We start from the raw sequence: 13,906 nt of genomic DNA on the forward strand, positions 1-13,906 counted from the left end.
GGGAGCCTAGAAAGTCTAAATCATGTACCAGAGGCTTTTTCTGATGGCAGAGCCCACAGTGATACTCCGGCCACCACGATCACCATTTACAATAGAGGACCCTAACTAGAACTCTGGAGGTGTAAGTACTGAACACAATTTTGAAGATCCATCACAGAAAAAGACAAAAACCACAACACAGAGTCAATGGCTTATAAAATTATTCAGGCAACCACATATCACAGATAATTTTTGTTCTTCATCTATTCTTCTCACTTGGGCAGAAGATGGAGGCAGTGAGCGAGTAGCAATAAGGCGGCCCATAGCTAGCTGAAGAATGACTCACAATGAATGAAAGAGGCAGCAGGAATATCCAAACATAACCTCAAAACATTTAAATATTGCTAAAAAGCCTCTGTGAGGCTTTATAAAATGTATCAAGGAATGAAGCTCATATGAGAGTGATATTCTATATATTAAACATCTCTCTGTGTGTGCCTGTGGTAATATATATGCACCTATGCATATATCTACTTAGACAGCACACAGATTCACTCAGGGAAAACAGCCTGGCAATTAATTTGGAACTCAAATGACATGGTTACACATAGATCATAATTTCTAAACACAATGTTAGTAAAACGAAATTTATTTGTAAAACAGGACCTGTTATATAAAATGGCACACAATCAAGTTATACAAAAATACAAAATTTCTTTCTGATTACAGTTCTAGTTGCAAATGATAATTAGAAAGCATTCCTGGTGGCTTCCAAATAGCTGAGATTGCGAGCAAATGGAACAGGGAGCAGCAAGAGTCCATGATGCTGGGATGTCCAAGTGAGTAGAACCTAATTTCCAAATTCAAGACTTCCATCAGGTCACTTTGGAGGGACATCTCCTAGAATAGCTAGCTCCTAGAATGTCTTCTGTTTTGATACTCATCTTCCAAACTTTTTCCAATCCTAAATTTAGTTCCCAATGTTTCTTAATGTCCAAAATCTGTGTGGCTATGAAACAGAAGGTATTCTGAATTTCCTTACATGATTTGCTCTCTCATCTATTTGGAAAATTGTTAGTTACATAATTATATTTATTCCATTTCAAATGATATAAAAGAGTACAATGATACCGTTTGGCGATGTTAGATGTTAACTTCTGGAGAATTATTGTTTCAAAATAGCTAGTCTCACAATGTTGGTTTCCCAGGTCTTGCCAAGATATGAGCTCTTAACTGTGTGTGTGTGTGTGGTTTTTTGTTTGTTTGTTTTTTTAAAAATCCAGACTCTTATTGCAAATATTCTGAAAAATCAGAAATATTACATGAGCTTTGAAAAGAAACCAAGGCATTTAGCAAATTTTAGCCTAGCTAGAGTAAAGAACACGGATACTTAAAAAAAAAAAAATACAATTTACCTTTTGCAGCAATTTAAAGGTCTAACCCTTTGAAAGGAAGCACATTAGCAAACAGCTGCTTATTAAGCCCTAGTGACATTAATTGTATGCATTTCCATCATACCGGTCTAATTCACTGTCTAATTCTGGTAGGAGGCAATGCTTTCTTTCAAAAGATTCTTCTTCCATGGAATGATAAAATGCTGAGGCTTTTTTTTTTTTGTACAGAGCCTGTATTTAGTGCAATAAGTTTAAAAAATTTGCTCTGAAATATTTACTTTACATTAACAAAAATAGCCTTTTTTAAAAAAATTGTAACAAAAAGGAGTTATCGCATAAACAGATCATGAATTATTCTTAGCAAATTACACTTTTTTTTCTTAAAGCATTCACCATTACAATAAGCAGAACAATGGAATATTAGCCATTCATATCTGGTAAGCTTTAGGAATTAAAAAAAAGAAAAACAACAAAGAAACAAAAAAACCCCAAACCCATCCCCAAACAAAAAGAATGTTCGACTCTTAGGATCAAAACATAACCAATTCTTCAGTTAAACATTGTAGAATCTGGATACTGAATGAATTGCCAAGGAGAGGAGCACCTGCCAGTATGTTTTCAGATTTCATAGCATTTGAATAAAATGGCCATTTAGCCCTAAGCCACTGAAGTTCCTTAGAAGCAGAAGCCCAAGCACTGGAATCTGCAAGGCTTTTGTGTTCCAAGTTTCCCTTCCTTCTTTATTCCTCCCAGCATTACTTAATCTGCAAATCAATACACAGAAACTTAATGGCTAAACTCGCTGGGTGCCCCAGCTTCCCTTCAAATCAGGCACACAAATGTGTGGAGGATGCTATTAAAGTAAAAAATGAAAGAAAAGACAAACTATAAGAACAAAGTTTGCATAAGAAAGATTATCTACCCTTTTCTTTTTAACCTACTCTCTTATAGAAGCTTAGGGTAAACTACAAATACCTGAGGAGTTGGTTACTTTTTAATGTTGGCTGACAAATGCATGAGCGATCATGAAAATTCCCATATTGAGTCCACTTGTATGTTTCTAAAAGTAAAATGACATGGCTTCTTTGATTGGGGAAAACTGATTGGAGTAACTCCTTATTTATCTGAAAGCATATGCCTAGTCTCATCCCACTAGGACTTATGCATCAGTAAAATAAGATCTTGATTTTATGCACACATCAGGGAAATCACCCCTGAATAAACTTTAGACAGAGAATTCGGTACAATAATTTTATCTCATTTAAATAACTAAAGTTAAAATCTCCTCTAAGTTATTAAAAATGTTAATCAGATATGAATCTTAACATTTCCATTAAGACAATTACAATTGAAAACATTAAATGACGGCAGTTGCCTTGTAAAAGCCACCCGTATGAAAGGAGTACATGTTTGACAAAAATAAGCATAAAAAAGGTATTAAATCCCTGTTCCTTTTCTCTGATTTTGGCTGATTATGTGTGTGTGTGTATATACATATACATATATATACACACATACATATACATATATACACACACCCACACACACAAATACATAGTTATGTGTATATATTGTTTTGGAATGTCAATGGGTTCCATAACGGTCGGCTAGGTTCAAGCAGAACTTGCTCCCGAAGCCTAGAAAACAAAGTCATACAGAGTATAATCTTAGACAATTACCATTAAAAGGAGGTCATGAATGATGTTACAAGTACACAGATGGTCACAAGTGGCAACAAAGCAAAATGGACTGAGAGCCCTTTGCGTGAACCTATATTCCAGGGGCCGCAATTCCTATGAATGTTGAAAGTCAGGGGCACCTGGGTGGCTCAGTCAGTTAAGCGACTTCAGCTCATGATCTCACAGCTCTGTGAGTTCCAGCTCCTGTTAGGCTCTGTGCTGACAGCTAGGAGCCTGGAGCCTACTTTGGATTCTGTGTCTTTCTCTCCCTCTGCCCTTTCCCTGCTCACACTCTGTCTCAAAAGTAAGTAAACATTAAAAAAACAAAAATTTAAAGAAAGTCACGTTTCCTTTTGGATAGTCTCTGAGATATGCAGAGAATACATCTCTGGCCTATGTTGTTACAGTGTTCAGGTTTTTTTTTTTTTTTTTTTCCTTTTCCTCTATAAATTCTTTCCTGTTGAAGCAGATGGCCGGAAGTTCTCTTTCTTAAACTTCTATAACATCACATTTGGTAAATCTTTCTAAAATCATTTTCAAAGATTTATAGGACGACCTCACAGACCTTCAGAGTGTCCTGAACTAGTGAGGCTCTTTCTCAAAAAAAAAAAAAAAAAAAAAAAAAAAAAAAAAAAGTCCAAGAGGAAAACTGGAAGTACTTATATTTAATTCAATGATCCCTCATCAAAAGGGAAATTTAAAACCTCATTTTCCTGAACATTAATTCTCTAGGCTAAAAGTAAACCCTAAATTAAAATATCCCATTAAGAAAGAAGATAAACAAGTGAACTTAACAGCAGATTGTATAGATACGGCTAAATAGGTATGGCGCTTTTACAGAACTTTTATCTAAGGGAATAACATGTGAATTAAATCAGGCAAAGACAAGTTAGCAATCCTGATTTCTACCAAACCCCAAGTTTTAACGAGGAATCTCTCAGAGAATTATTTAGGGACACATCCAAGATGCACAGTGGTAGCAGGGTCAACTCTTACCATGCTAATGCAAAAGAGAGATAAGAATCAGAGGTACTGATGTACTTAAAATATTTAACTACTCTGTAAGCAACATCTCAACTTCTCTCCTGGGAAGTTTTTAAACTGCATAAAAAAATACCATTCTTAGGGACCAAATGCTATAATGTCCAAAACACCAGAAGCACAATGCACATAGAAGATATATTTGGAAACATAGTGGAGGGTTTTGCCATTAATCTGCAAGCAATGAGCTGATGAGCAACATAAAACAAAAGCAAAAAATGAATGAAGATTTTAAAGCAGTGTTTCAGTTAAGGGGCATTAATTTAAAACTGAAAGCAATATTAGGGGGAAAAAATCTTCCTAAATTTTTGGCTTCTGGTAGAATGCCACATAACCTGGGGATTTCTCCTTGTATCAATCATTACCTACGAATTAGAGGTTTAGGTAAGAGTCAGCATACTTGTATTCTCGTCTTCCACACTGTATCCTTCACTAAAGGATAATGCAGAAATATGTGCCAATTCATGGTCAAACCAAGCCAGTCAAGACCTCCAAATATTTCTCCCTTTTTAAAAATGATTATGATTGACAAAAAAGGGGGGCAAAGGTAGTTTACATTTTAAAGATTTTATATTTTACCTTTTTAAGGTTTACACTGGGAGCCAGTTACTGAACACGTATGACAAACAAACAGTGGCAAGAAGGAAGCCTTCCTCATTTAACCATGCCACCAGAGGGTCGGCAGAATCTTCACTACCGTCCCCCTTGGCCAGGGTCAAGTAGGAGGTATACAGAAAAGGGGGGTAGAGAAGGCAAGAAGCCAGACCAGGGGGAATGCTGATGGTGCCCCTTGCCCACTCAACGGAGTTCTGGCTGGTGCACACTTAAAACTAAGAGTTCTACATCCTTTGACTTACGATTAGAGTGATCTGTACCTTGGGAAATAAACATTGAAGTTTTGACTCTGACAATCATTAATGCTATTAACAGCAACACCAAAATAGGCCCTGGAGGGGGTTACGGAGGAATTTATATCTAAACATTCTGCTGAGGTTTTAATTTAGGTTGAATATGCAATTATTTTGCATATAAATATGGCCTCCCCAGCACCCAACCTCAAACAAACCCATTTCCTTTACTCTTATATACTTAAACGTGCTTGTTTTATGCAAGTTGGAAACCTATGAAATCAACCACTTATTAAACTGTATAGTTTAGTAAGAAAGAGGAGTCTTCATCTCACACTTCGGGACATCACGTGCAATCAGAAGGCACATTATTTAAAATTAGCTGTTTCAGGACGTAGGCAGTTATATAATATTTTTAAATAACATGCTGTTTAATAACAATACATTTGCAAAATAAGCAGTAATTACACAAAGATATGCGAGGGTTATCTGTCATTATGCAGAGGTGAGAGTATCTGTGGCAAAAGCAACTCAGGATTCTCTTACATTGACTAAGTTGCCTTTTTTTCCCAAATGAAAGTAGAGTACTTAGAATATACATACATATCACTGACCAGAGATCATTGACCTTTCTCACAATTAAGCTGAGGTTAGAGAAGACCAGGTTGTTTTACTGAGTGGGAATGTGAGTGTTGATGGAGTAATCTTGTTTGCTACTGAAAAACAGCTTAAGAAACAAAGAAAGTACAATCCAGGCAACAGAAGAAAAAGTCAGCAAAGGGTAAAAGACAGCAACAGAAACAAACCAATATTAAAAAAGTGGGGAATGTGAATTTTAGCAAGTTGAAAGGAATTGCTAGTATCACCTTCCAAAATGATAAAAATTAAACTGTCAGTTCAAGTGTACAACCAAATGTCCATTCCATTGAAAACCAAACACGTACAGCTAAAAATTAAAAGAAAAAAAAAACCCAAAACCAGAAATGGCCATTTTACTTTAGGGACAAAAATTAGCCCCTGCTTGGTGATAAGCCCTGAGACAGATGTTGTTCCTTTCAGCTTACTTTTACAGAAGGCGGTCTCAGTTGTGACAAGAATTCTGCCATCCAAGTGATGGGTAAACACACAAACAGAAAGAGCAGCACATCCTGTGTGATACAGACAACAAAAGCTTCTCCTGAAGAAGTGCAGTCAGTGAAAACAGAGAGAGAGAGGAAGTGAAAGTGAAATTCTTGGAGGGCGGTCACCTCCTCATCTCCACCTACCATCGGCTTTAGCTCTCTGGCATCGGCAACGCCTCCCTTACCAGCTTCTTTCATTGCTTTTCTACTGTTTTCCACAAACTCCTGCAAAATATGGACCAAATTGCATAAATTCTTAGGTCCTTTCAGATTTTGGTTGGCAGATGAATTCTAAGGAACACTGACATTTTTAATTCAATATCAGTACACGGATGGCCTAAAACCAGAGCAGTGAATAATATTTAGTATCACTACACAACAGCTGCTAAATCTGTGCACATGGGCTGCAACTTGTGATATCTTTAGGACATCTTTTTTCCATCCATTTATTGTGACAATCCCACTTAAGCTCAAAGAGAGAATGTTACTTCTATCTGGAAGAGAAAATCCCTAATGCTTTCTTAAAAGACTGTTTTCTCATACTTAGATTATTGTTCTATTTGTTGTCTGACTTTTTCCATATCAAGGTTAAACAGAAAAACAAGAGCGTTTTATTCCATAAGCCCTCTCTTTAAACTAGCCCTAGCAGGTAAAAGAAAGCATTGATTCTACTAAGCGCAGAATACTGTTTTTACCCAACCATAAATAAGCTACTTTAAAAAAATGTCTATCTGGCTTTGAAATTACTCCATAAAGCAGGAAGACAGGAAGTAACAACCAGAACCTGTGGTCAAAAGTAGTTAAAATGGGATTATGCCCCAAAGAAATGTTTCTATCATGTCCAAGTTTATGGAGCACTTCTCCATTAAATATCCTCATCATTCTTACTGAAAAAACCAAAAGAAGAAAAAAGTATTTTTTGTTACTCTGCTCTGGATCAAGGGTTTAAGACACAAAAAACAAATTTCTCCCTCTTCTTTTTTTTAAGGTTTTTAAAATTTATTTATTTACTTATTTATTTATTCATTCATTCATTCATTCATTCATTTAGGTAATCTCTACACCCAACATGGGTCTCAAACTTACAACCCCAAAATCAAGAGTCGCCTGCTCTATCAACTGGGCCAGACAGGTGCCGCCAAATTCTTCTTCTAAATGTCTTAATCAGAAGGGAGATGGAATGCTCACAAGTCAAATTCCATTATGAAAACAACCAGTTAGAAATATAATTTAGACATTATGAAAATTTCCAAAATTTAGTTGATGGTGTTTTCAGTGAAAGAGATAATCAGTACCCAATACGTCCATTAAATCATTTGAAATTTCTGCAATTGAAAAAAAAAATCTATCTTATTTATTAACACATTTATTTTATATTTAACTAGATAAACCAGGCTCCTGGAAGAGGACTTGTTATCTCAAGGTCTAATGTTTACCCTTCAATATTACCTACTCTTCAGATAGGAATATTTCACAGCTTAATGGCAAAGTACTATTATTAAGAAGCATCCTTATTTTGGGAGCATTTGACATTGATAATAATATTTGAAACATTTAAATAGTTTCTCAAGTTTTAAAATTTTTAATTGAGATTCTAATACAGGGAAGCTGCAGAGGCTAGATAACTAAAGAATCGGAATATAATATCTGTGTAAAAGTTCAGATCTTGACTAATGGAAAACAGTATATAATCTATCAGTCCTGAGTCTGTTAATCTGTATTCATTACAAAACACTTTCAGTTTGGCCTGGCATACTTAGGATAATGACTTCTAATGGGGCTGACAGCAATACTATTTGGAAAGGTGGTAGACGGAAAAATATAGGCAGGTGCTACCACCGGGGAAATAAAGACTTTTTGTCTTTGAGCTCCACTTCAAGAAAGGGCACTTAGAACATCAGTGGTCCAATTGTTTCAATTCAAGGACTAAAATTCAGGTTGTAAAAAGTCAATTCTAACCCATCTAATTGCAGAGAGGGAGGGAGCAGTATGAAATAATGCGAACTCAGGACTATTAATGGGTATTGCTCTAGCTAGGTGTATATATATGGTCTCATCCATGCCAAGAGGACCTTCCTTCTTCCCTGATTTCCCCAAGACTAACCTCATTCGTGAGCCCTACAGGTTTAATTCTAAATTACTCAGTTGCATATAACAGGAATTAAACATGGAGAACGTTTTGCAAAATATTTTTACTAGTATGTTTACCTCTAAAGCAGTACAGGGCGTTTGAAATACTTACCATCAGCACTTTATCCATATAGAATTCTCTGCCAGGGCTCCCATCATTGTATTTTGTATCAATGGCAAAACACAAGAATAATACATCCACTACCATTTCGTAAATGGACAGGAAGCAATGAGCGACTAGGAAAGCAAAGAGGCAGACGATGATCAGAGGCAGCACCCATACTGTGTAATCTTGCTGGTAGTTGAGCAGCATAATCCCAGCCAAACCCGTGCTGCAGACTATCAGCACCTGAAGCAGAGAGAACAAAGAACACATTTAATATCCTACCATAGAAAACCACTATTTCTTCATCATTTGCAGACTTCAAATTCCCTTTAATATTTATAAACGCTGGCTGCATACATTCATTCCACTGCAAGCTACAAAGGATAATTCATATATACCCATACACACACATATACATGTATATCACATAAATAAAAAATAATCTTTTAAACACTTCTGGTTTACATGAAAAATAGTCATGTTTCCAAATGTTATACTTGTTCCTTAAAACTTCACGTATTTAAGCACCTGTGGCAATTTTTAAGACAAATGTATGCATGCATATTTTATTTTTAAAAAAAGTTTAATGCTTATTTAGTTTTTGAGACAGAGAGAGAGAGAATGAGGGAGGGGCAGAGAGAGAGGGAGATACAGAATCTGAAGCAGGCTCCAGGCTCTGAGTTATCAGCACAGAGCCCTACGCAGGGCTCGAACTCAAGGACCGTGAGAGATCATGACCTGAGGCGAAGTCGGACGCTCAACTGACTGAGCCACCCAGGCGCCCCTATGCATGCATATTTTAGAAAATTGCACTATTGCACTCAGAATAAAATTATTGACAGTCCAGGGTATTGTACTTTTATATATATGAAATAGTATTATATAAATAAATCATTAAAAGCTATTCATTAATATTTATAGTAGCAGTATAAATGTTTCATCAATACTTAGCCGCATAATTTCATCTTATGGGTGACTTAAAATTTGACCATTCTCCTACAGTTGGAGACTTATATTGTTTTCTGATATAAATAATGCTGTAACAAACATCTCTAAGAGTTTTTTCTTTGTTTTGTATTTTTTCACAGAGAACATGTGGTAAATTTAATATGAGTCGCCATGTAGTTTAGATTTGGATTACCTGTGAAGAAAGAGGTTGCCACAAATATCCATCATAGAAGAATATAAGAAACAGTGAAATTGCTTATTGTCAAGAACCACCTACTCTGGTCCCTCCCGTGCAGCACTTGAAATTTCTTGTGGTTCTTTTAATACATTTAGTTCAGCTTTTCAATCCCTAGGAATGGTTTATGGCAACATTATCACCTTCATTTTATAGACTGGGAAACATATTCAGAGATGCTAGCCAACTTGCCCAAGGTCACAGAGTAGAAGGGCAGATATCACCCAAATAATGCTCTTATGATGCCAAATCCAGCCCTCTTTCAAGGTAAGAACTCAGCAAATACTTGGATATTGATATAAAGCAGTAATGGGTTATACTGAATCCTAAATACACTCGTGCTCAGCCCTACACCTGGCCTAACATACAACATGAAATAACAAAGGAAAAGAAAGAGTCTTCTAGAACCACAGCAGCCTTTTCTGGTCCAGTGCTGAGAAGGAGCAGACTATAAATTGACCTGTACATTTTCAGATGATTTTAGGGAGCAAATCTGGGTCTGCCCAAAATTTAGATGACGCTCCACCATTTTTTGTGGCAAACACTCAGGAATTCTCTCTTACAGTCATTTACTTTCTGGGGTGACTTCTATAGATAGCTAATTATATCCATTTTCTTTCACTCTTTTTGGTTTTTAGAATGAGTTGTTTCTTATATCTTCTTCAAATTTTTGACATCCGTCCTACAGAAGGACTGAGGTTCTTTATGCTCACTCTAAACCACTAAAAGTTAAGCCACATTTGAAATGTTAAAGTCAATTACAGGGAAAAGGTGCGGCTCCGACAAACTAGATGTTGAGACAAAATCTGTTGAAGTGGAAGGCTGGATACTGTCACATTAGAAACAACTTTAAGGGCCACCTGGGTGACTCAGTTGGTTAAGCGGCTGACTTGGCTTAGGTCATGATCTCATGGTTTGAAAGTCTGAGTCCTGCATCGGGCTCTCTGCTGTCATCACAGGCTTCATCGGTTCCTCTGTGCCCCCCACCCCAACTTACTCTGCCCCTCCCCCACTTGCACTCTCAAAACAAACAAATAAACAAGTAAGAAACAACTTCAAGAATTAATGATATTTAGCCCAAAAGCCAAGGGAATGTAATAATGTAATAATTACTCCCAAATATAACGAAAGGGTGTCAACAGAGGATACATTAATGGTTCTCAAACTGCAGAAGGGCTAGGTATCACTTGGGGAGTTTGTGAGTGATACAGATTCCAGGGCCCTACCCCCAGAGTCCAATTGGTTAGAGCTAAGATGAAGCCCAGCAATATTCATTTAAAAGGTTCTTCGGGTGGGGGCAGCTGGGTGGCTCCATTGGTTAAGCATCCAACTCTCTGATTTCAGCTCAGGTCATGATCACAGCTTGTGAGTTTGTGAGATGGAGCCCCAAACTGGGCTCTGCGCTGACAGTGGGGAGCCTGCTTGGTATTCTCTCTCTTCCCCTCTCTCTCTGCCCCTCCCCTGTTCATGTGTGTGTACATGTACAGATATACACTCTCTCTCAAAATAAATAAACTTTAAAAAATAAGATAAAATAAAATAAAATAAAATAAAATAAAATAAAATAAAATAAAATAAAATTTGCTTCAGGTGATTCTGATAAAGTCTACAAGAAGTACTGGCTTAGATCAGTGATCTCCGTTGTGGGGTACACATACCCCAGGGAGAATTTAGGAGCACCTGGGACTTCAAATTATATTTCTCATTTATCTTAATTTCCTTTTATACTATGCTTTACCATGTATATATTAGTAAAAGCTGTACATTTATCATTAATAAATGTAAATATATTAGGAAGTGTGCTCAAAAATTTTTTCTAATAGGATGCATGATTTTAAACATTTCAACACTCCTGTTCTACAGGACACGTTTTTGGTGACACCATAGAAGAGATTCATACACAGGGTAGGATGGGAGAAGCAGAAAGGAAAGGGTGCTAGTTTTAGAATCAGAAAGATGTAGATTTGAATCACAGAGTTAATACTTCTTAGTTTTGTGACTCCAAGCAAGTTCATGTAACCTTTCTGAATCTGTTTTTCCACCTTTAAAAGAGACATAAAAATACATACATCCCATTGTTAAAATAAGCATTCTGAAAGCATTTGACACAGTGCTTAGCAATCTTTGTTTGTTTCTTTCATTTCCACCATAAATCTTGTATTTGCGATGCCCTTTCCACATGGAGCTCATGTTTTAAAAGATTTTGACAGTAAAATAGCACGTACAAGTAATAATTCATATTATCATTTTTATTAATCAACACCAAATAAACTACCAATAATTAATGTTAGAAAAAGTATTAGCAAATGAGATAAAATAATTTCACACAGAAGTGAAGAGCTTCAGATTTTGTGGGTTTTTTTGGATAGTTTTATTGGGCTAATATGCAATATCTATGAGACCTGAAAATGTTGAAATAGTTTGTAAATCTCTGTTCTTACCTGTGAAGACCCAATAGGCTAGTGGTCACAGATCACAAGCCACTAAACTAGGGGAGATAAGATCCCTCCTAAATCTAATTTGCCATTCCATGAAACCACTGGGGTTCCACAGAAATGGAATCCATGGAATTGTCTTCTGTTTTCTTTTAAATTCAGGGTTTTTAAAATTAAATTTTATATTTTGAGACAATTTTGAATTCACATTTCATTGTAAGAAATAACACAGAATGATTTCATGTACCTTTTACCCAGTTCCCTTCAACAGTAACACCTTGTCAAACTAGAGTACAATATCACAACCCCAGTACTGACATTGATACTGACAAGGTACAGAACATCTCCATCATAACAAGGATCTCTCACTTTAGCCTTTTATAACTTCCCCTATGTCTCCCTGCAACCCCAGCCCTAACTGGGTGACCATAAATCTGTTCCCAATTTCCATAATGTTATCATTTTAAGAATGTTTATAAATGGTTCAAGCCCCATTTTGGAAGTAGAGCTTACTTAATTAAAAAAAAGAAAAGGTATGTAAGAGAAAATAATTTGGGGTACCTCCTGGCTCACTTAGACCATATGACTCTTAACCTCAGGGCCATGAGTTCAAGCCTCACGTTGGGTGTAGAGCTTACTTCATTGAAAAAAAAAAGTATAAGAATGTTATATAAATGGAATCATACAGTATTTAATTTTCTGGGATTAATGTTTTTCATTCAGCAATATTCCCTCATGATTTATCTAAGTTGTTGCATGTTATCCATAGTTTGTTCCTGACACCATCTTTTATAATGCTTATTCTGATCTACCTATGTGAATTATCTGATCAGGGACCATTTCTGCATACCAGCAGCTACTTTTAATTGCAGTGAAAGAAATTCTTTTTAAAAGATATACTGTATTCTGTGATCAGAACTACAGTCTTAAAAAAGAAAACTGAAGAATGTTTATCTTAGTATGTTGGAAACTAAAATACTTTTTTCCCCTCTTATTTTTTTTCTCTTTTTTGGATATCTCAATTTAAAAAAAGTTATCTTGGGGTACCCAGGTGGCTCAGTTGGCTTAAGTGTCCGACTCTTGATTTTGGCTTGGGTCATGATCTCTTTGTTCGTGAGTTCAAGCCCTGCATCAGGCTCTGCGCTGAGAGCACGGAGACTGTTTGGGATTCTCTCTCTGCCCCTCCCCAACTCGCATTGTCTCTCTCTCTCTCTTTCTCTTTCTCTCAAAATAAATAAATAAACTTTAAAAAATAAATCAATCAAATAAAAAAAGTCTATCTCTCTATGTTTTAAAAGTAATTTTCTTACAGTGTTATAAGTTTTGTATTATTCAAACTTTCATGTTTCTGGTAAGCAATTTGGTAATGCACATCCAGAAACCTATTAGGTACTCTGACTCATTGATTCCACTTCCAGGATTCTGGCCTCAGGAAATAAGGATTGACACAGGCAAGGGTTTGCATACAATGGCTTCACTGTATCACACTTCATATTAGTAGAATGAGAACAGTTTAACTATAAAAAGAAAATTAGAGGTTTGGTTAAAGAAATGATAATACAATTGTATAACCATGTTTAAAACATTTTTAATAAAATAGTAAATGCTCATGACATAATATGAAGTGAAAAGAGAGATAGAGGAACCTGGCTGGCTTAGCCGGTAGAGCATGCGACCTCTTGATCTTAGGGTCATGAGTTCAAATCCCATGTTGGGTGTGGAGACTACTTAATTAAAAACAACAAAAGTTAAAAAAAAAAAAAGAAAAGAGATATAAAAATTGCCATTTTTACCACATTGTTTTCTGTTATTCCGATATATGGCTTCTCTTTTATTTTTTTATGTATTTATGTATTTTTGAGAGAGAGAGCACAAGCGAATGAGGTGCAGAGAGAGAGAGAGAGAGAGAGAGAGAGAGAGAGAGAAGTGGGGCTTACCCAGGGCTCATGTTTTACCCAAAGCACAAACTGTGAGATCCTGACCTGAGCCA

General features: G+C 36.2%; 1 protein-coding gene across 3 annotated transcripts in view; it reads right to left on the minus strand.

Annotated features, from left to right (window-relative positions):
- Positions 1-612: 612 nt before the first annotated feature.
- Positions 613-13,906, minus strand: part of SLC44A1 (solute carrier family 44 member 1) — a 158,808-nt gene continuing 145,514 nt past the window's right edge. For 2 of the 3 annotated variants that reach the window (XM_047830651.1, XM_047830652.1), the window contains exons 14-15: positions 8,305-8,541; positions 3,488-6,287 (exon numbers count right to left, since the gene is read on the minus strand). In XM_047830651.1, the coding sequence (XP_047686607.1) occupies positions 5,997-6,287; positions 8,305-8,541 (528 nt within the window). In that variant the 3' untranslated portion in view covers positions 3,488-5,996. Of the gene's footprint in view, positions 3,011-3,487; positions 6,288-8,304; positions 8,542-13,906 lie in introns of those variants that run through there. The other variant, XM_047830653.1, reaches the window with a different exon arrangement.

The sequence above is a fragment of the Prionailurus viverrinus genome, chromosome D4 (genome assembly GCF_022837055.1).
Source record: "Prionailurus viverrinus isolate Anna chromosome D4, UM_Priviv_1.0, whole genome shotgun sequence".
NCBI classification, from domain to species: domain Eukaryota; kingdom Metazoa; phylum Chordata; class Mammalia; order Carnivora; family Felidae; genus Prionailurus; species Prionailurus viverrinus.